The sequence below is a fragment of the Neolamprologus multifasciatus genome, chromosome 11 (genome assembly GCF_963576455.1).
Source record: "Neolamprologus multifasciatus chromosome 11, fNeoMul1.2, whole genome shotgun sequence".
NCBI lineage: Eukaryota > Metazoa > Chordata > Actinopteri > Cichliformes > Cichlidae > Neolamprologus > Neolamprologus multifasciatus.
This window is the reverse complement of record NC_140449.1, coordinates 11321810-11345181: the sequence shown is the minus strand read 5'-3', so window position 1 is coordinate 11345181 and position 23372 is coordinate 11321810. Positions and strand designations below refer to the sequence as shown.

The 23372-nt window shown below is 39.8% G+C and overlaps 2 protein-coding genes across 3 annotated transcripts; one reads left to right on the top strand and one right to left on the bottom strand.

Annotated features, from left to right (window-relative positions):
* The first annotated feature begins 3209 nt into the window (after window positions 1-3209).
* On the top strand, window positions 3210-14366 carry cmc1 (C-x(9)-C motif containing 1). The gene is made up of 4 exons (XM_085176349.1): window positions 3210-3349; window positions 3717-3809; window positions 9798-9888; window positions 10082-14366. Exons 1-4 carry the CDS (start codon window positions 3331-3333, stop codon window positions 10200-10202), a joined length of 324 nt encoding a protein of 107 aa, XP_085032475.1. The 5' UTR covers window positions 3210-3330; the 3' UTR covers window positions 10203-14366.
* On the bottom strand, window positions 10245-22357 carry azi2 (5-azacytidine induced 2). 2 transcript variants are annotated; one of them, XM_085176345.1, is made up of 8 exons: window positions 22187-22357; window positions 20467-20721; window positions 19620-19736; window positions 19265-19370; window positions 17838-17971; window positions 17437-17501; window positions 16153-16277; window positions 10245-13661 (listed from the first exon to the last, which is right to left on the bottom strand). In XM_085176345.1, the coding sequence occupies exons 2-8, from the start codon at window positions 20698-20700 to the stop codon at window positions 13219-13221; spliced, it is 1224 nt and encodes a 407-aa protein (XP_085032471.1). In that variant the 5' UTR covers window positions 20701-20721; window positions 22187-22357; the 3' UTR covers window positions 10245-13218. The 2 variants fall into 2 exon arrangements, with proteins under 2 accessions (XP_085032471.1, XP_085032472.1); XM_085176346.1 differs by having other exon boundaries at window positions 19271-19370.
* Between the last annotated feature and the right edge of the window lie 1015 nt (window positions 22358-23372).

Here is a 23372-nt window from a genome sequence, read left to right as displayed (position 1 = left end):
TTAAAATCTGCAGATGCCCACCTGGTGTCAGAAGGGGTAGAAACAGAAGAGTGTGCTGTCTGGACTTGGAGGTGTGTATATCCATCTGTTCATTTAAGTTCAAGGTTCAAGAAAATGAACTAAAAAGCATGTACACGTGTGCATACAGGTGATGGCCTGTGGTCTCTTTTTGTTAAAGGAGTGGGTTTTTTTTGTGCTTGTAGAAATCATAGATTTGCTCTTTCTGGTCTTTGATTTTTAGATGAAAAGGCTGTTTTTCTCCACAGAGGAAAGTGACAGCTTTACCGGTGTAAGGTCAGAGAGTCGTGAGAACTACAGGCAGACGGGCTAGAGATTCACTATATCGCCTCTGGCGGTGGTGGTGTGTGGGTGAGTGTGAGCTGTAAAGGTGCACTGGGTGTGTGTCTGTGTGGTTTGGATGTGGAGGTGGGTAGTTCACACCTGTTTCTTATCGTAGTCTGTATGTGTGAAGATTGTCTTTTTCTTAAAGGTGTGTATATGTCTGTGAGCTGGGTACCTGTTTCTTTGATTGAACAGGTGGGCCTTCTTTGCATGGGATCCAGACAGCCGATCCGCCGCACAGCTGACTGTGGTCAGGCTTACTGTGCGCAACACACAGGCTGTGGTTCAGGTACAGATACACTGTGGTTGGATGCTGACTTTCAGGAGTCGTTTTTCGATGATTTTGCTATGATTTTATTTCACAATTGCCACATGGTACAAATATTGTTTTAAAAACAAGTCTTACTGCTTGCATTAAAAATGTGTAGCCACCGTACATAGTTTGAGAGTACAGAAAAAAGCCCTGGCAGTTAAAACACACAAAACTAACAATGTAATTGTATTTGATGCAACATAGCTTACATAATAGTACGATTTTTTTACAGCTTCAGCCTCTTAACCTACTTTACTTGGAAGACAGTCATCAGACAAACTGGGACGTTTATCTGAAGGTGTTTCTACAGTTATTTCATAATCATTTATTAAAACTGAATACGCCCTTTTCAAAGTTGACACGTTGGACTGCCAACCAGGGGAAGTACAGGTGTTACTCTGAAAATGGTCATTGCAATGACATCCCTGTAAAAGTCTTTTGTTTGTGTGATCCAAAAAAAGAGATTAGACACATAAAAAAAGACACCAGTATACAGGCAGGTTAAAAGAAACTAGGCCATTTTTATACATATTGCACAGTGCCATGCTTTTTCAACAAAAAGTAAGCCAAACTATAGAATCAGTGTGTAAAAAACCTAAACACACTCCATGATTCAAATTCTCGTAGTAACACTTTCAGCAGGAATAACTGGAAATATGTTTTCTATATGACTTTCTCTGTCTCTCACTTCACTGCGGGGAAATTTTGGTCCATTTTTCTTGCTGCGGTTCACTGAAGTTTGCCAGCATTTGCTTATGCACAGCATTTCAATCTGGCAACATCTTGATTCTTTTCTTTTTCAACTAGTCTGTAATAGATTTGCTGATGTGCTTGCAATCATTTTTCTGTTGCATGAATTAATTTTGGCTAAGTTTTCACTGTCAGGCAGATGACCTCAGATTTGAGTTTTTGGTATACTTTGGTATGCAGAGAAGTTCCTGCTTGACTCAGTGACTGCAAGGTGCCCGGGTGACTACAAAACAAGCTTAAATCATCACCCTCCACCACCGTGCTGACAGTTGGTATGAGGTGTTAGTGCTGTTGTGTTGTATTTGGTTTTCACCAAACATGGTACTGTGCATTACGGCCAAACAACTCCACTTTTTCTGTCCAAAGGGCATTGTTGTGGTTTGTTCAGATGCAATTTTGAAAAGCCAAACTGCGCTGCCATGTTATTTTTAGAGAGAAGAGGCTTTCTCCTGGCAAGCCTTCAAAACAAACCACACTTGTTCAGTCTTTTTTAATTGTGCTGTCATGAACTTTAACATTTAGCATGCTGACTGGGGACTATAGAGTCTGAGATATAGCTCTTGCTCTTGCTCTTGGGTTTTTGTTTTTTTTGCAGTTTCTCTCAGCATTGCATTGTGTGATCTTGGGATGAATTTGCTGGGACATCTATATCTGAGAAGATAGTGTTTTCCACTTGTGAGTAATCTTTCTCACTACAGAGTGAAGGACAGATGATTAGAAACAGCCTTATAACCCTTCCCAGATTTATGAGCAATAACTGTTACTAAAATCATTACCGATATCTTTTCTCCTTTCTAATGTGTGAAAACACACCTGGCGAAAAAAACCTGCCAAAACTGCTGTTAAAAGACGTGCTCTCGCTTGTTTATGATCAGTTAGTGAAGTGCATTTAATTACCCTCCATGGAGGCAGTAAGGGTTTCACAGGAAAAAAAGAAGCGACTGCATCTTAATTTTGTTTCAATTTTTGTTAAATAAATAATGACACAGTGTAGTATGCTACGTGTTGTAGTTCATCTGGGGTTGTATTTACCTCATTCAAGACCTGTTAAGGACCGAATTATATTTAATATGTTTAGAAATGTAAAAACTTACTGTATTTTTACCATGACTGTATATGGCTTTTTGACAGGCTTATGGAGTTTTAATGTTTATGATCTGTGGTCGCATTAGGGTCTAAAAGAAAGTGAAATTTGTTTTTACAGTGCAAAATGTTAATTACGTAATTAGTTGTAAAATGTAAACATTTAATATCATCATATGGTTAATTCCTAAAAATCAGCACATTACATAAAGAAATTTTTTTCTGCATGATATAACTTGCACACCGTTGTTTACAAAGAGCACTTACATGGAGCTTCACACTCCCAATAACTTCAATTTGTGAAAAAACAGAAAACGTAAAAGCTGTCATTTCATCATTTATAACGAAAAGAAAGAAAAAAAACAGAAAAAGAAGTGTTTTGAATCTCTAAATGTATATAGTTCTGTTTTCTTCTTGTTTAAGGGTTTTGATTCCACCTCCCATCTAGACCGGCAACTTACTGTGACTGGTGCAATCACAATTAATCACAGTTAATATTATTAGCATTACTAGTATTCCGTGAATCGCATTAGTGAATAAGAGATATTTCTAATAATAAAGGCTGTAACTGAGACTGTCTCTTTAATATGATAAAACATAAGAAATCCGTTTCCTCAGTCTTCCACAGAAATGAGCGTGGAGCTAAACCACCAGCTCTGACAGTAAGCATCACTCGGTCACCTGTAGCCTCCTGCTTCTCCGCTCGCTCTCCGACGCCGAGGGTGACTCTGGGAATTGCAGTTTTTCAGGCCACCATACTACGTCAGCGGAAGTGTTTTGAGCGCTCGCGAGCTAGGTCACATTGAATCGGTGGGGGTAATGTTTTAAGAAAAATCATCACAATGGAGGCAACAAATACAGGTATTAAAGTCCGTAATGCTCTCAAATGCTTTTCGTGTATTTCAAAGCTGTCCGAGTTAGCTCGTTCTTTATTGGCTGTATTGAACTATAATGGACCTGAGACGCTATAATAACGTTAGCTAAATACACTTAAAGAGGCTGTCGCCACTCTAAAGGAAAATGCTGAGTTAATTACTCACAAATGAGAACTTCTGTGTCCAGCGTCTCAGTTAATGGTCCTAAACATGCCTCGCCTTTAGCTGCGTGCGGTAATCCGCGTTTAACGACAGTTGAGCACGCATGTCTCCCACGTACACCTATGATAATTAACAGAAAGAATATGTTGTTTACTTGTGATACTCATATTTGCTTTGCTCTGCCGTGTCAGAGGAAGCCCATCTGAGGCACGTGGAGAAGGATGTGCTGATCCCCAAGAAGATGAGGGAGAAAGCCAAGGAGCTCTGTGCTGACAAGGTTGAAGGTAGGATTTTCTCCTGTCCACTAAAGTGTCGCTCAGGAATCGCCTTTACACAGCAGGGTCACTTTTTAAGGAGGATGTTTTGAACCGTCACAGTCAAGAAACATATGCCAGTTCACCTAATTGTTCCAGTAAGCCATTAGAGTGAACCAACATACAACTGAACCCAAATGGAAAGCAGCCATCATTAAAACGTGTGTTTGTCCACTACCTTATGTCAAACTGTTTTTAGTTTAAAAAAGCAGAGATCTTGGTTAAATCTGTGCCTCAAAGAGACTTTTCTTTGGTCTTCAGTAAGAACCAGAGTACCCGGAGCTTTGATTGGGATTGACTAGAAAAGTTTGAAAATTCAAGTTGCTAACTATAACACTGTGATGCTAGTCAACAAAACGAGGGCGAACAACATTTGCCTATTTTCACAACTGGCAGTAAGATGGAAATGGAAGTAATTCAGTCTAACTTGTCTACTTTGTTTTGTTTTTTTCTAAATTATTTTTGATTTGCCACAATTGGAAAGGTATAGGTTAAAATAAAAATGTATTGTAACCAATGGATGTACTGGTAGCTGCTTTATCTTCAGGCCCTGGGTATATTCTGGTTCGTGGTGACACTACAGTGATTCAGTTCTACAGTGATCATTGGTACCTAAAATATCTCAAGTTCTATCAAAACCAAAGTAAAAAACAAAACAAAACACAATGATAACTGCCCACTGACTTGAGTATATGCCATTGACAGGCTAATTAGCTTAGTGTCCTGTACATCCATCACTTCAACAAACTTTTTCTGTTTTTCTTTTTTTTTTTTAAGGCTGGAGCATATCCCAGCTGTCACTGCGTGAGAGCCCAGTTATACCATCTGTAGGTCACCAGTCTTTTAGAGGGTTAGCACAGAGAGGTACATTCACACCAATGGCAAATTTACAATACTTGGAAAGAGGGAAGGGTGTAACATTGCTTTTCTTAATTTGTCTTTTAATGCAGGGTTGTCAAACATATGGCCCACAACACAATTTTATATGTCAAGAGAGACTTTATTTTATTGGACAAATCATGCAGCCAGTCACACGCAAAGGCAGATTGGGATCATAGCGTTATATGAAAGAAAGAAGGAGGGCAAGTTCTGAAGACAGCAAGTGTAGTGGTTCATGCCAGGTACACAGAGACACAGGGAAGCTGGATTTAAGTGCAAGCATGTCAGGAAAAAGTGAAGAAAGGAGTGAAAACATGAAGTGAGCAGCATCTGGCTGCATTTCAATGATCTTGGGTTTCTGAGTGTCTCACAGGCCTGAATGTGCGCTTGAAGCCCTTCATAATTCTTAACTTGTTTGATCTGCTGCTCACCACAATCAAGCACAAGCAGGAATTTTGGACTTTTAACTGTATTTTCAAACGTTTTACAGCTTTTCATACTGATAAAAACCTCCCTTATGGCCATTCATACTACACAAAGTAATAGGCAATAAACAATTAACCTCTTAAACTGCAATGCTCCCAGTAACAGAGGCAAGAAGGAGAGCATCTGCTTTAATGGGATTTGCCACCAGATCTGTTATTTTAATGTAGACCCGTGTGGTATCCACAGAAATGTTAAAATCTCAGCTAAAAGCTTACAAAACAATTTCAACAATCACCAAACAGCTAAAATAGTAAACGATTAAACAGCAGGTAAACAGATTCCGCAAAAAGATGGAAAACCAAAGAGTGAATCCCCCCGTTCACCCGACGACATGTACGTGGACATGCCGTCAGGTGCTGAAAGCCAACATCTCCCAGATTCCAGAACCCGCAGGTTTCATCACTCTCCGAACAAAATTCACCTGACCAGCAGCAAAACAGACCAAAATCCTGCTTCATGTTTAAAGAAACACTTTAATGAATCCTCACTTACTTTTGCCGTCTTGCTTCCACCACGATAAAATCGCACTTCCTGCACAGCTCTATCTCTCTGTGTGCTTCAAGACTAGTTTCCCATCAGAAGTCTCTACTTTCTGCTTTATTTCCTTGTTAATAAGGCACCAGTCTGCCATTGCGTACAGCGCTGTTTGCCACTGTTTTGGGGGGTTCCCCCCCCCCCCCCCCCCCCCCCAAAATGACCCCTGACAAGAAAGCCCAACTCCTGCTATTTACAAATTATAACCTTTTGAAAAACAGAAACATTTATGTAATTTACACATTTATTTCTTACAATTTAAGTCCAAAGACTCATGCTGACAGCATGTCACAGCAGCCTTTTCTTTATCATGTAGAAAAACATTTAAATATGTAGTTTCTTTGCACTGATAGAAAAGGGAGTTTCACCTGTCCGGTCCACTTAAGATCAAAGTGAGCTGTATGTGGCCCTCGTGTAAAATGAGTTTGACACCCCTGCATTAATGTGAACGCAATCTATCAATCTTTTAGAGAAATGAATTGATGTCATTGCAAACACTGAGGGTGAGGTAAAATATTGTAGTTAATGCTGTTCATGTTATACAGTGGTTAGCTTAGCAACTCAGCAGTATGCACAGAAGACATGCCGGGTCATTGGTGTTTTATTGTTTACACAGAATTGATCTGTATGAAGCATGATTTGGGCTGGTTCAAGTAACTTTAAGGTTAATATTGGGTTTTCTGTTTTATGAAGGCGATCATTCCTTACTTGGGTACATCACCGTGGTAACATGGTTAGGGAATCTATGCAAACCTACGTGGCCCTGTGCGAAACATAATTCACCTTTTAATTTTTTGAGCCCTGTTATATTTGGTGTAAAAATGAACACATCGTTTCATAAAAAGTACCAGCCATCGAACATGGTCTGCGTCTGCTGCTGTTTTAGCACCTGGATGAGTTGCTGCGATTGATGGAGTCATGAATTGTGCTCTCTAACAAATCTTAAAGGAGATTGTCCAGGCCTTCAGTTTGTGCCCTGAAGCTCAAGCACACTTGGACAAAGATCTGAAACACACCAGCGCATCCAAAAAACAAATGTTTTTGGTCTAGTCAAGATTGGCTCTTAAGCTCAATTCAAATTTCTGCAAAGAAGAGTGGGTCAAAATTCTTCTACAGCCACACAACCTTTCTTTTGTAAAGTCAGCTATTCACCTGCTAGTCAGGCTCTCCATTTTTATTGGTCAGATGCTGTCAGCGCCACACCTTTAGTGTGAATGCGCTCGTAGCTAGATTGTTAAACCCTGGCTTTCCTCCCTGACTTAATATCAATAATCACTTTCATCTCGATGGATGCTCAATCATCCAGGTAAGTAAATCTCCAAAAGTTTATTCTGTTCATCTGGACTTAGCGGGATTTTTTTTGTTGTTTTTTTTAATCAATTTTATACCATGCCTTTTATTTGTTTTTGTTCTTTAATTTCTCTGTAAAGCACTTTAAATCACCTTGTTGTTGAATTGTGCTATATAAATAAACTTGCCTTGCCTTCAGTGGGAGAAACGTTTCGCTGACTTCCCAGCGCATTATTCCATCAGTGGGCTGGTTTCAGTCATTATGCAAATGTACTGTTTATAAGATTGGGGAAACCTGCAGTCAGCTGAGACTGAAGAAGTCACTTGGATGAGTGACGAAACGTTTCTCGCACTGAAAACACTACGTCCCAATGAACAGAATCAACTTTTGGAGAATAATCACCTTTGCGTGACCACTTAGCCTTGTTGCTTATGTTAAGTAAAGCCAGATGAGAGGGGTATGTTGCTCTATATTTGAGGCCTCGGGGAGCTCATTGAAACATCAGCAAAATAATTAGACGCCATCAGACTGATAGAAAAGAGTCTAAGAGAGGCTTCAGGAATGGAAGCATAAACTTAGAGTGTTATTAAAACGTTGTTCTTCAACTGCATGTTGCTGCCCCCATTTTTGTGTCATATTGCAACACTGCATCTTTCCTTCCTCAGGAATTTACTTTACTCTTGACCTTCTTGAATCAGACCCTTCTACTTCTTCTTCTTTCAGGTATTGAGTAGCAGGCTAATTGGCATTACAGCAGTTGCCTCTTTATCTACACAGACGCACGCACGCACTTGGCTGCACCTCTGCTCCAGTGTGCCCTGTTTACTGCAGCAACACATCAGCCCGACAGTCACGGTTTTATGTGGTTTTTAGAAATCTGATGACAGCTTCTATGAGCTCGGGTGTACTGCTCACACGAGGAGGCAGACAGAGGTGATGGGACATACATGGCTGGGCTGTGGGTAGTGGAAACCCCCCTCACATTACAAGTTTCTCGTCCCACTCATTTTCACACCTTCATCCTCCGCCCTCAATCATCTATTCTGTCTGTTTGTGTCTGCACTACTGGGCTCCTGTGTGTGTGTGCGTCTGTGATTGTGTTTTACAAAGACAGTGCCAAAAAAAAAAAAGACCCAACACAATCTACAAGTATGTTTTCCTGTGTTATTGGTATCTGCATATATGCCTCTGCACACCCCACAGTTGTGTATTGCAGGCTTTGTTGTTCACGCAGATATGTAGCACTGACCTGTACAGAACTCCTTTTGTAGTTTCACCTGATGAGTTTTCCTACTACGCTGATGATTCATGTCAGGACTCACATGCCTTTCAGAGTCTTAAGTTTTTGAACAACCCCCACACATTCATTTTGATTACTGTTGTGTTTTTGCAGAAAACTGATTGGCTGCTAATTGAATTCCTTAAATTTAAAGTCCGGATCACAAAATCAAAAATGTGGACGAAAGGTGGGGAAACAAAAATGAATGAATGAATGAATGCATTTTTCAGTTTGTCGGTTAGAAATGAATAAATCCTGCTCAAGATCCTAACATTTATTTTCTACCATAACTAATAATGTATAAGGTCTTTTTACACCACATCTTCCTCTAAAGTACCAAATCTCCCGAAATGTTCAAGCCTCATGCTTCTGCTTTCCACTAACTGCCACTTCTGCGTCTGTAAAAATGGCAAACCGAACGACCTCAAAGCGAAGGTGGCATCACACTTTTCTTCAGAAGGGCCTCTTTTCGCATGAAACCAGTCTCGTAGATTCGTCTCCTTATCCTAACTATTCATGTGCGATCAGAAACGCAGCCTCTATTAGTGCCGTGGGACAGGGATGAGGCGCTCTTTGATTAGATTAGTCGCACAGTTCTGCTTCTCTAAATTGGTTTTGCAGTTAGTCTGCATCCTCGTGAAAGAGTGTGTGATAACCATACAGATGAAGGTAATTACGATGTCAGCTGTTTGAAGGGGACACAGGGGCAGTGGTTTTAATTAAAGCCTCGAGAAAGAGCTTGCTAACAAGGTGAAGACTCACTCGTCGACACCTTGTTCAGTGCCTTTAATGTGGAAAATACCACTAACAGGGGCATGAAGTCACTGTTGCATCTTTATAGAAGAAGGGCTTCTCGTTTTGGGCTCCGGTTTTATTTTTCGGGCACAGGCACCAGCAATTGATGTTGGCCAGAGAAGAAGGAAGGCAGCAAAGGTTGAACGTATCTAGTAAAACTGCAACCATTAGCAGCAATTCTTAAGTTTAACATTTCTGATAATATCTAGTCTGATTTCTGGAAAAGCTCCATTTACTTGTTCGGTTATTGTAAATAACCTCGTCTATCTCCAGGCCTCACTGGGCACCGTGTTCAGTGTAGCATTACCTATATTTAATTCTTGGGGGCATAGACGTGTGTATATTTGAGGATGGTGGGATGACTGTTACAGGGCTAATGTGGGAGCAGTGCGACCACAGATATAACCACTCTGTGGATAGTACGGTTAGGTTCAGTCCTCGTATGAACAAGGAAACATGGGTTTCGGTTTGATAAGAGGCTTGGCAGGGTGACTTCTGACTGGGTTCCTTCTCGTGGAGATGGGACCCGTCTCGGTTTGCTCGTAGCTATTCGTTTTCTTGTTTGCGGTAAAAAGGTAGGCTCTTAATTGTGATTTTTGCGTTGAGGTTACTGTACGCATTGAGCCAGTTTCCCTTTTTTTTTTTTGTTGATTTGTCCTTTCTGACTTCTACACTCCTCTCCCCCTCCCTCCAGCCTTCAGCCACTGCTGTAAAGAGTCTGGTTTCTTCATGGTGTTGAAGTGTCGAGGGGAGAACGCAGCCCTGAAGGAATGTCTGACACGACAGTGAGTATTGTGCGACAACACTCATATAGAAAGGTGACTCCCCATGTGTTAGAATAGAATCACGCCAGTAGCTTTTACACACGCTTGCCTACTCTCTCCCACTCCTGTTGACTCTCTGAATTGCCGCCTGTAAAGTCTTAGTAATCTCAAAACCTATCAGAGTGATGAAGGTCTACCTTTTGTGTTCCACCAGCTACCAGGACCCCACGTTTTTCGAAGAGTGCAAGCAGGAGTACATTCGAGAGAAGCTGGAATTTGAGAGGACGGGGATTCCAGCCAAGAACATGAAACAAAAACTTCCGACTAGCATGTAAAATAACAACACAACAAGCTTTATTTTTAAAGTGTACACAGACTTACACTGTGCCCAGAACTGCAGGATTACGTGGCAGTGCTATGGACAAGTGGTTGTATTTTTTGTAAAGCTACATGCTTATGCGTGGGGAAAAGGTGAGTGAAATTATTTGGATCATAAAGAGTGATCAGAATGTCACAAATATGTGATTGTACTGTGATATAGTAGCCACCTGGAAGAGTTTCAGTGCAGGGCAGCACATGGTGCGCAGCTGTAAACTGAGGGATGCTTTGCACCTGTTGAACCACTTGAACATGTGTCTATTGCTCCTGCAGTGACGGCACGAGTGACGAATCTGCTCAGTTGCCTTTGGCTGGACCCACAACTTTGAAATTCACCTGCAGAAATTGTTGTGTATTAACTTACAAAGGATTTGATTTTTAAAAAAAAAAGGATATCAGAGATGGAGATTTGTACACTATAACTTGGAGGTAATAATAAAACCCTGTGTGATCATGTGATTGTTGCAAATATTAAAAATTTTGAAAGCAAAAAAGTGTATTTTACGTGTAAAGGACAGTCAGCATGTTTCTGAAGAAAGGTTTAATATCCACTTAACTCCATCAGACTTAAAAGATGTGTTTTTATGATGGTTTGCATTTTTCAGCAGTGGGACTAAAGAGTCGCACGGTGAAAATTTCATTTCTGTTTATTTAGCGTATTCGAAAGCAGGATTGACAGAACTGTAAAAATTGTAAAAAGAAAAAAAAGCTACAGCTGACTCAGTTTGTTCTTTTACATGTTCAGGACTTTTACCTCCAGTGGCTAAATTAAGCTAAATGCATACTTTTCTTTTGCTTATGTACTAATGGCACAGATGGAAAGAGTTGCTATAGAGGTCCTATATTACTACTGCTTTAAATAATAAGCTACAAAATTACAAATTATAAAATTAGATCATTACAAACATTAGCATGTTTACCATGACAATAGCCTGGGATTAAGGTTGATAGTGTAAAATTTTCTATTATTTTTTCTATTCGTTTTTTAAACAATTTTCCCCCTCTACAATTGTTTCTAGAAACTAAAACTTTGAAATGGTGAACTGGGATTTAAAATTTAAGATAATTTAGGAAAAACAAAACTTTTTTAACATGGATGTGTCAATTCATCATTTAGGCTTTGTGGTAATGAGAAGGGCTTGCTGTCCCCTTTGCAGGTATTTAGCTTTAAAAAAATGATTTAATCATCGTGGCTTTGTGTTCAGTTTTAATAAACCACATAACGTCATGCTTGAAGTGAAAACAGCGCAACCTCACGGTGTTGATTCCTTTCATTCATTTATTCGATCATATTTACAAACAGCCGGAAGTGCAGTAAATCTAAAATATAATCCATATCTACTGTACATTGCATTTTGGTTTGCAAATTGTTTACAGAAGTATGAAACTACTGCTGTAAAATAACATTTCTTAGAAATTAAGAACAAAAGACCACAATCATGATACAGATAAGAAAAAACTAAAACAAAGAAACTTACCCATGGGCCTTTGTGCTTTGTGCACCTATTTGTTAACTCACATCTCATATTTAATCAGGTTATTATATTATTGTGTTGCCCCCAGCACAGGTAGCTCTTAGACATATCAGGCATCTTGAGGGAGAAAAAGCAAAAGCTAAGTTTTGGAGTGTATAACCATGTTTGGCAGAGTACTGAAGCCCACCATATACATTTATACAGATATGCACATTTTTCTCTCAGTTTCTTCTGTTTATTTGGTCTAAAATTCTTCAGTGCCCTTAGTTTATACTTTTTCACTACTGGGAGAGGAGAGAGAGACTACCCTCGGTCCTAAACAGCAGGATTAACAATCAGCACAGTGCATAGTTCACATTTTCTAATGTTCAAAATGATGTGCCTAGTGTATGCGGCGCATTCTGCGAGTCCTTCAAAATAAATGGCGTGCTAAGAAACCAGCAATTCACAGCCTTACATCTACATGTCACTTCAGAGGTGAAAAAAGAAAGCAACACAATAGATGGTGTTGTCAGATACCAGACAGACTTGAGTTGTGAAGGTTATGAGAAATTATTGAACCTTCTCTGCCACCTATGATGGGTCATAGTTAAGAAAGCATTAGATTAAGATTTTATATGTTTAGAAATTTCTAAGTAGGCAAATTCCAAAAGAAACAAAAAAAAAGGAAAGGAGGATTCAGTAAGCATGGGTAGATTACTTTGATATCAATCCACTTCAGTAAAAAGAAAACTTAATTAGCATTTCAAATTTGGAGCCAAAACCTGTAATTATCCTACAGTCAGTGTATGTATGTCTGTCTTCACCGTACAAAAACAAACACATCAACTCCTCCTACCAACACATCTCCTTCACATCACCATTAGACAAACATGGAACTACATACCTTCTGTAATTTACAGTGATCAAATGTAAAAAGACTTGCATTGGAGGAAGTACAGTTATACAAATTCTAGCACTATGCTGTGGCTCCAGTGATCAACAGCCACAGTTTATGGTGGAAGAGGCCCTATGATGAGATACAGATACAGGCACACTGTTGGATGTGAATATACACACACACACATGCACGCACGCGCATGTGCTCACACACAAATTAAACTGCTTGTATGCATACTTGCACACAGTTATGCATGCGCATACAAGGACACAAACATGGACAAACTATTCTGTTGAGGATTTCTCATCAACTTTTTCTCTGCAAAGTCAGAAATGTTCACCGATGCGGTGAGCAGAGATGGCAGATTAATGAGTTTAAAGTCTTTACCTCAGAAAAAAAGAAAAAGGCCTCATCTGGCCTCGTTTAGTTCCCACAACCAGGAGGTCCAGTCTCATCCGCCCCACAAAAGTGGTCTTATCACATTAAGGCAGGTAAGGTGGTAGCTATGTGGCAGGGTTGGAGAGTTTATTCATTGTTCCATTTGTTTACGTTCCATCAAATTTCTACCTTTTATTTATCTTCCAATAAATTATTAATCATCTGTTCTCCCACTGTAACTTAATAAGGCTTGGCCCAATCTGTATGGGGAGGGCTCCTGGGGCTGCAGTTACCCATTGAGGACGAGGAGTTTGACGCAGCGGAGTGTCCCTCCCAGAACATGGCGTCACTGGGTTTTGGGGGACTGGGGAAGGATCGTGAACTGTCATCCAGAGAGGCCTGGTTCAGGGGAGGCGGGGGCAGTACAACGGAGCAGGCGTCGCTCCCAACCAGACCCTCTCCCGAACAACTCTGGGGGGGCCATGGGCCGTTGTACCAGCAGTCCTCCCTCAGACTATCTGGCAGCAGGGTGCCTGACGGGCAGCTGGTGGGGGGGCAGGGGCGGCCAGAGCATGAGGGCAGTGGGGGGGCACTGGGGGGACGAGGCACTGATGGCCGAGGAACTGGGGGGTGGTTGTTCTTTTCCACGTCGTCCAGACACTGGACGGGAACTGTTGAGGCAGCTGCAGGAAGAGAGGAGGGTGAGAGCAAGAAAAAAAAGGATGAGGAAAAACGAGGGTAAAAGAAAATCAAACGTTAGATGTGGTTGCACAAAACTGCATTTTTCTAGTGAGACCTGCACAGACAATCACTGCATGGACTGTGGCAATGTCCGTAAAACAAGCACAAATATTAGAGGCAATTGTTCAATTACCTTTTCTATCATTTTGGTGATACTTCAGTAACAAATTTTACTGTTGATTTAGTGACACTACTAGCTTTCAGTCATCACTGCCAAGTACTGAAATCCTTACATAACGAATAAACAAATGCTGCCTGCCTTCACATTAGACATGTTTACATGCGATATGTCACTTAGACCAATGGTTCTAAATATTTAGAATGGCGAGCCTTTCATGACGTTGGAAATATTAAATAAAGATTGATCAATCTGACAGATCTTAAGTGCTGATTTTTGGCTGAATGCTATAACTTCGCAAAACCCTGCACGACTCCAAGATGGTTTATTTTAGTAAATCTGGAAACTTTAAAAAAAAATTTTTTTTTATTGCGCTTATTAGCAGTGTTTAACTAGATAGTAAAGGTGTTTGTTTTAATGAATTTCTCTAGCAAATAAAAAAAGCGTGTTTTCTGTCATTTTAACTAAATGATGTCGGCAGCACAAATTAAATGCTCTTTCCTCACCCAGTTAAACACGTCTTTTTTTTTTTTTATTTAGCACTGAGATAACAACTCTGTATTTCTTTTCTTTTTTTTAACAAGTGGATTAAACTTTGGTTTCTAAAGCGGTTAAAAAAAAAATCTAAGCTCTGATCTCTAACTGTATAATAGACCTCAGTGTAAAAACAGAACAGGAGTAAAAATCGCACCCTGTGCAGCGGGCGGCGAGTTCCACAATGAAACCTTTGCACCATGTAAAAGTCACCGCTTGGGAATCAGTAAATAACAAAAGCAATAATTAGATTTTGTCCTCGAGAACAAAACCTAATCAGACCTGAACGCACAAACACATTTTCTTTCATTTCATACAAAGCATATCCTTACACAAATCACATGTCCTAATCTCACACAGACACATCATTGCTTTGCTTTCAAATCATCATCTTGAGCGAATAATAAAGTTTAAATGAGAGTATCTGCTCCTGCTTTTTTTTTTTTCCATACCTCTCTCCATCCACACATCTATCCATCCATCCCTCCCTGCTATGCTTCCATGAGATGGTCTCCTGAGTCTAGGATTTGAATAAAAGTGATTCCAAAGGAGGAACATTAGAAGAATACAGATACACAGTATGACTGAATAAATACATAGCACACCCCCCTCCTCCCTCTGCCCCGCTCCATTTCTTTTGCCGCTCCTGCTTTCCTCATTTCACTCCATCTGCTTCATCTAAGTTACAGGATTACCCTCTTATTCAGTGGAATAAATAGGGCAAGATTTATTTTCTTGCCATATTTCGTTCTAATTTTCACCTCCTGGTCTCCTCTTCTGACACTCCGAGGGAATCGACAACAGAGGTAATCCCTCCTAGGGTAGCATACATCATCACAGAGGGAGGGGAATGGAAGGATAGACCATTTCATGATGTCCTTTATCAAAGTGTTGGAGGACTTTGATAATATCCACAGTCTTATCACACTCTTATACAAACTGCAAAAAGAAGCAGGAGGAGAAAACTTCTTGGGAGGGGGAAAAAAACACTCCCGTTACTGAACAGAAGCAGTTCATTAGTTTCCCTGTTGTAATTACTTCAAGTGCTCATTAACAGTGTTAGATCAGCTAAATGTGTTTGTCTCTCTATTAATTAACTCTGTAGTTACATCTACATACAATTGTTGCAATTTGTTTTCTTAATCTTTCATCATCTGTCCTCGCTTCTTTAATAAGTTGCAAGCTTTTTTTAGGGGCTTCGGTAAGAACTGCATGTGTGTGCAGATGTGACGTACAACAACAACAACGTAGGGTTTGAGCTTTTCTTTTTAAGAGCCCTCTATGGGAGGTGGACTCTGCTTTGCTAATATAATGGCATGGGGAAAAGAATGAAAACACACTGAGGTTAAATCAGATGTAAAGCAGATCAAATGCAAAAGCTTAAATAAAATATATAAATATTGGGAAAAAATGAAATATGATAAGAACAGGATAAACATTCAAGAAAATGTCAAATAAAACAAACAAAAATATTACCTGGTTTCTAAAGGGAATGATATAAATGTCAATTATTTTTAGGGTAAAGACATGAAGAGACTGAATACATTCGGTATGGTTGCTTTTAGGAGGTTCATTTAGGTGGTGACCTACACGACAATGCATTAATGCTATAAAGGAGACTCCTCACTGTACAGGAGCTGAGGTGGTGTGAAAAGGACGCAGTGGAGCACAGCTGATTATCACACGCACTAAAACAAACATTAAGCATGGGATGATTTGTATTCAGACACCAACTGTGGCGCAATCCTGAGCTCACTCACATTTCTGCAGATGTGCCTCACCTTGTCGCGTCTCACTGATCAGTGGCCTGAGTTTCCTAATCAGGCCTGTTTGGTGCTTCAGCTCTGAATGGAGACGGCCGACCTCAGAACACAGAGCTTTGTATGTCTGCTGCATGCTCTTCTCCCTACACAATAAACAAAGCATTTCACTTAAATGCAAGTTTCCTCAAAGCTGGTGTTAGAAACACCCAACTGTCAGACAGGATCTTGTGGTAAATATCATGAGCAGCTATAGAGTACGCTCAGGAAAAGGAAATATTTTAGAAGAATCTTATTCTGAAGTCAAATTCACCTGTTCACTGAAATTTCACAATGTTCAAATGGCACCCATCATGTCAATTTTAGTCAAAATTAGTGGATTAAATGTACATATAAGATTAATCTATTAAATAAATTATAGACATACCAAGGTGATCATGTGCTTCTTTGCTGACACAATTAATATCAGTGACTACAGTCAGACAATACTTAAGAGGAAAAACAACAACAAAACTGCTTCAGACAGTACTGGTCGATTTGATGCTTAATCAGCCAATAACATTATCTGTATTACAAACAAGAAGAAAAAATAAATAAAAACAGTGATGTATTTAAGGATGGCAACACCTACAAAACACTCTTATCCACACCTTTTATAAAGATGCAAAATCTATCAGCACTTGTTTTGAGTCCTAACACCGCTTCATATAGCATATCACACAGCAAAAAACATGAACAGAAAGCCTATGGCGGAAAAACAGGTTTTTGTGGTGCTTAAAATAATTAAAAAGGTAGACAAATTATAAAATTTTCTCTTTTAATAAATGTTAATAAATAAATTCCATACAGACGTTATGTTATGCATGTCAAAATTCTGGACTTAAATTTGACTTGTGTTGAGCACCCAAGTTTAGGGTCTAACTCTTCATATACTTTTGAGGTTACCTCCACATCATACTGCAGACATGCATGCAGTCTATGATGAGCAGATTCATAACGCTGCACCCTCCTCTAGTGGCCAAACAGGACAAGTACAATTGAAACTGTGGCCATACAGAGCACTGCATTCACAAGCTTTAGCTTTCAAAGCAAAGACATAAAAACAGTATATTCTGTAGTTTCGTGTAAACAGTGTTCCTACCTGATTCTCTGCAGTTTCATCAGGGTGGATCATTTAAAACTGATTTTTTTTTCATAAGACTGTGCTTTAGGCAAGACTTCCCATCTATTTACAGTTGCTTCGTAACTACAGGTTACAGAAATTATGGTTGGGCACTTTTTAATGATATTCATAAAACACTATACCTTGCATTATACTTTGCATCACAGGTCTGGTCCAAGTCTGGTCCGTTAAGGCCATGCGGCTCCCCCTAAAACAGAGTTAAGTTATGCAAAACAGAGAGTGGAGGTGCAGTCTCTTGGTTGTTTCTGACAACCCTCCCCCCAAAAAAACAAACAAATCTGCATCCTCCACTCCACAACAACTCACACTTATGTCCGTCAGTCTTTTAAGAGTTCATCTCCCAACTGTAGCATACCCACCCTGGCTTCGTCTTCACTACTGTTTCCCAGTGTCACCCTGTCTCTCTCTGCCCTAACACCTCTACCGATTTCTCCTCCTTTTGTTATGCGACAAGAGCGTCTCTCATCTCAAGCCCCCCTCTCTATCCTGTTCTCTGAAACTCCTTCTTCCCTGTTTCACTCACCGCACTTCTCTCTAGTAGCCGATTGTTCTCCAGTGTCACCCTCTCCAGCTCTTCCTGCAGTTTGTGGATCTTTAGCTCAGTGTTGATCCTTTCCACCTGCCAGGAGTCCTGAGAGCTGTTCAGGCTCTTCATCACTGTGGACAAGCACGCAGAAAAACAGATGGAATTTGTGTTACAAATGGTACAAAAGGCATAATTGATTAAAGACACTGACTTTTACACTTTTACCAACCAAATATTTCAACATCAGTTTAATCATAGAGCAACATTTTACATTTTCATAGAAAATCATAGGTAGTATGGAAGTAAAGGAGAATGGCACATGAGTCAAAATACTCGAGCCTGTCCTGTATTTAAATTGTACTTGAATCAACATATATGTTATATATAACCACAAAAAAGCCAAATGTACTTAAGAGTATTGCAACATAAAAATGTTATCATATCATATAAATCAGGTTGCTGGATTTTTTTTTCCTACTGACTATATGACACTATTTATTCTTCCAGTACTGTATTAGATAAAAGTGTTGAAATAAATGTAATTGTTACTCTGTTACTAATCACATTCTGGATGTCAAGGGGTCCTCTCAGCTCTAGGAGGATGTAAGTGTACCCTTTGGGTTATTACAATTAGTTCTCGTTATTTAAAAATGATACGATTTTGCTGGTTTCGTCAGACCTTCAACATTGCCTGCAATGGTTTTCAGTGTGAAGTGGGTAGGATAAGAGGCTACAAAAACAACTGGTGTTTGAGTAAAGAATCTGAGAACCGTGCCATGTTCATGACTGAGCAAAAAATGGATTGACAGAAGGGCTGGTGCTGTGTCAGATGTAATGCAGGGGATGCTGGAATATGAATGACTGTTAACGCGCTTTAATGGCCGCAAGCTTCCGTTACGGAATAAGAGAAGTTACTTTCCTCTGAAGGGTGGCTGGTTAAGCAGGTGAGACATCCAGATCGAGAACAGACTGTAACTCTACTCCAAACAGGTGCCACCTGAGATTTTTCAAACTTCTCATCAGGTTGTCGCTTGGAGGTATAATGGGCACACCCAACTAGTAGGTGATCCCAAGGTAGACCAAGAGCTCATAGAAGAGATTATATAGCTTCTATAGTCTGAAAACATGTGGGAGAGAGGGACGTCTGAACTAGCTCAAATACTCTACTGCTACCATGGCTTAACTCCTGAAAATAGATGGATGGAGATATTTTAAAGAGTAGATTATTACTTCGATTTTCCGACATAGCTAATTATCAAACAATTTCAGTCCTTGAATTTAATATCATTAAAATTCAGGAACAGGATTCTTTTCCTAGTATTTCATCCAAATCGCATGTGCTCTAAATGTCCACTATCTGTTTCATCAGAGGACAGAACCATTTCCACTGAGCAGTTTAGAGACAGCAGGCCTGTGTACTCTACCTGTACCTTGGCTGGTGTCCATTTCTGTCCTCAGCTGAAGGAGCTCCACCTCTTTGGTGTGAAGCTGCTCCATCAGAATCCTTTCTCTCTCACTCATCTCCCTTTTCTGACAGAGGAAAAAAAGCAAAAAAACAAAACAGACAGTGAGCCAAAGAGCATGAAGGTAGAGTCAGTGTATTTAAAACAATGTTTCAAACTCTTACTTTTGCCGTCCCAGGTGGGCAAAAAAAACCAAACTCTCTTTATTATCCTTCTACTTGAAAATAAGCTACTGTCAGGTTTGGAACGCATTAAGCCTTTAAGCTTGGCTGCACTGTTAGTTTATGAGATGTTCAGATTAATCAGTAAAACGCACCAGTTTGTTAAGCTCCATCTGCAGGTCCTCCTTCTCTATATAGATACCTCGGTAAGCACTGAAGGCCTTGTTCACGTACTGGGGCCCCTCTGATGAATGAGCATCTGGCCTGAAAAGCTACAGTGGTGAAAGAAGAAATAACAGAGAAGAAAGTAGAGGAGAAAAAAAAAACTGTTCAATTTAAAATCTTGCGGTAGGAAGTCACTTTCCTCCCACCACATCCTATCTTGATGGACCAAGTGCTGCAGCACATAAAATGCAAACTGACAGATTTTAAACAAACAAGCTCGTGCTCTGCCCACATGTTGTGCCCAACTTTCGCTTCGGTCTGCAATCGGTATTAAGACCTTTGCTGTTCAAATAACTCTCTCTCTCTCACTATATCCGTTTACTGGATCCTTTGTTCTTAATTCCAATTTCAAGAGCCTTCTTCTCCGCTGAATATGAGCACAGTGTTTGCCAAAGACACACTTCTCCAGACCTCCTTTCTTTTTTAAACAGAGCACATTTATTTCTCATTGTTGTTTTTTTTTCTGTTTTGACAACAGACCAACAATATTAATGATGCTGACATGCATACACTCCAAGAGGTTATTTTTCCTTTTTTTTCGTTTGCAGTGAGGTATTAGTATTTTGTGTTTCATCATTCTGAAGTCGTGCACAATAGAAAAATCATTCATCTTTGTTCATAGGTCACCCTTTGTAAACATTGCTCTCTGGTTGTTTAGACAGCATGATAAGCTCTATGTTCTTAAATTTTGTCTCTCTCTCTCTCTCTTTTCTATCCCCATCTTCCCTTTGTTGTGCCATCCTCCTACTCTTTCCTACTCTACTCTTCCATCTATACCTTGTCTTCAAGCTGCTTCACTCTCTTCTTCAGCAGGGCATTGTCTCGCTCTGTCTCTCTCAGCCTCTTTTTGATGTCCTCGTATGCCGTGACCAGGGCAAAGTGGGAGGCGACCGATTCGTCACCGGCACACACCGACACAGGACTCTCAGCAGCAGTGGTGTAGGCTGTCTCATGTTTAAGGATGCAAATGTCATCATCCACTGCTGGGGAATCCATACCTACACAGGCCATATTCTGAGGCAGATAGAAGACCTGGGGGATACATGAAGAACTTCTTTAAATATCCTATATTTGTGTGAAGAAACTATATTAGATTTATTATCATATTAAGAAATAAATATTTTCTATATTATCTAACAAACAGTCTACACTGACAACTTGTTCTATTCATTCATAAGGCATTTAATGTCTGTAAGTAGAATTCTCCTAACAGTCAATGGTCTTTTTAAACCACAGTTTCACAAAAGAAGAAAGCCCAGCCAGAGGTTGACATCAGAAAACCCCTAAAGACAACGAGAGGTTTTTAGCATTCAAAATCAGTTTGTTCACATATTGCATGCAATTTTGTGCTGGTGCTTCATATTACCCTTGGGCACTTGACACTGGAATTACATGATTTTGATTTAACACCAGGGATGAATGTACTTGGAAGGTAGGTCCTCTTCAATTACCAACACTGAACAATAAAGAAGGAGTCAGATCTGTAATAGTCTACAAAAGATCTACCCCCCAAAAAATGCAATTTGCAATGTGTGATTTCCATAACATGTACATAACATTGTGTACACTAAGTTCCTGGCCCATGGCTTTGAATGCGAGGCTGAAAAAGAATTTATCAAAAAGAAACTTTAATTCTGCACATTTACAAAGAAATATCTCACACTGACTTGAATGCCTTTGTTAAAGGAAGTGCCAGCAGAGCTGACTTCCAGGAATGATATGAGTGTTTCAGTAAAGCTATTTGACATATTCCCCACACCCTCCTGGATAATTTCTGCTCGGAGTAGCTCGGTTTCAGAGACGGTGCAGCTTCTTGATGATGTCAGCATGCAATGATGCAGCAAACACACAGGAGCCAAGTTTTTATCACTAAAGGCCTAAGCCTTTAGAAAAATAAGTTTAAGCAGAGTTACGGAACAGTTTGATAGACCCGCGGAGATGAATAGAAACGGAGAAATAGAGAGAGAGAAAAAGGAAAACTGCTGACTTTGACGACAGTCGGCATGAAAGCGAAAGCGACCCACAACAAGTACTTAAAAACGAAAGTGGACGTGAATCCAAAACAAGGCAAGAAGAGCGACGTAATTCCTTTAAGACTTCTCCACTTAAAACAGGAAAGCTAACAGCTAAAAAGCTTATCTCAGCTGAAAAAAACACGATCTTCCGCACAAAGCGACGGCAGCAAACATCTATAATCGTTCTGAAAACAATCAATGAATTTCGCGTGTATACAAAGCTAACGTTACGCCGTTAGCTTCCGCGAACAGTGCTGACAAACACCAAACAACCCTGACGTCCGGTTGTGAAACAGCCTACAATAAGAATAACACAACAATTAAGCAACGGTCTTTAGAGAAACATAAATACACATCGACAGCTAAGCGCATCAAAATGATTGATCTATTATGATGATAACGGCTAGCTATGCTTGGCTAACGTCTTCTGGCTAGGTGCAGAAAAAGGAGACGATTGTTTTTTATTCTCGACTTTCAGTTACCGTGTTAAACGCTGTCCTCAGTTAGGTATCGACTGACCACATAGGACTGTCATTTAATTTGGAAAAAACAAGAGCTGTTTCAAGGAGAAAACAAAGAGACAAGGCTCGGCACTGGTGCCGTGTCTCGACCGAACTGACAGGTGAGAAAAACAAAAACTTCCGGGAGTCACTCCGCTGCTTAAGTCCTTTCAAAATAAAAGCACAGTCTTAAAGAGCGTGTGCACTTTCTCACACACTGTTACGATCACCATAGCTCCCATTATCCCTTTCTCAGTATATGCATAGCACACGCTTCATGAATTCTGCCATAAAAATTTGCTCCATGTTCTATATTTCTAACCTTGTAGGTTTCTCATATGACACCCCCCCCCTCCTCCCCAAAATGCTGCAACTCTAAACATATCACACGTCACAGTCGAGGGCAGAAGGCACTTCCTCTCCCCTCCTAAAATCTCCAGCAGCAAATGATGAAGTATTTGCTGCAAGTATCTGAAAAACTGAGATTTAGGGCTTGATCTAGAGGTGCTTTGCTGCTTCAGGACCTGGGCATCTTGCTGTAATTAATGGAAGCATGAATTCTGTTCTCTACCAGAAAATCCCGAAGAAGAATGTGTCCATCAGTTCATGTGCTGATGCTCAAGTACAAATGTATTACGTGTTTAAAAATTGAATACAAATTTAATGCTACAAACTTGAGTTGTCATATACATCTGTGAGTTTATGTGTACAATAGTATGCACATGTGGTCTGTGCATGTACACACACACACTTTAATCTAAAAAAAAATTGCTGAGATTAAAGTCAGAATTTTTCTCAGAATGCTGACTTTTTCCCCAGAATTAGTTTTTCTCAGAATTCTGACTTTAATCTCAGAATTCTGACTTTTTTTTTAATGCTGACTTTTTTCTCAGAATTCTGACTTTAATCTCAGAATTCTGGAAAATAAGAAAAAAAGACCTGCCCACTTTTTCCCCCCAGTGGCTCTAATCCTCTTCTGTAAAAATCACTCTTTAAAAAATGTGGTTTGTATTTGCTCCAGGTACATTTTGCTGTAATATGCAATATATATAATCTGAAACAGGTAAGTGTCACAGATATGTCAGAAAAGGAAAGAAATAAATCAGGTAGTGTGTGTATATTTTTTATGGCACTATATTAATAGATAAAGCTAAAACTTTATTGCTTA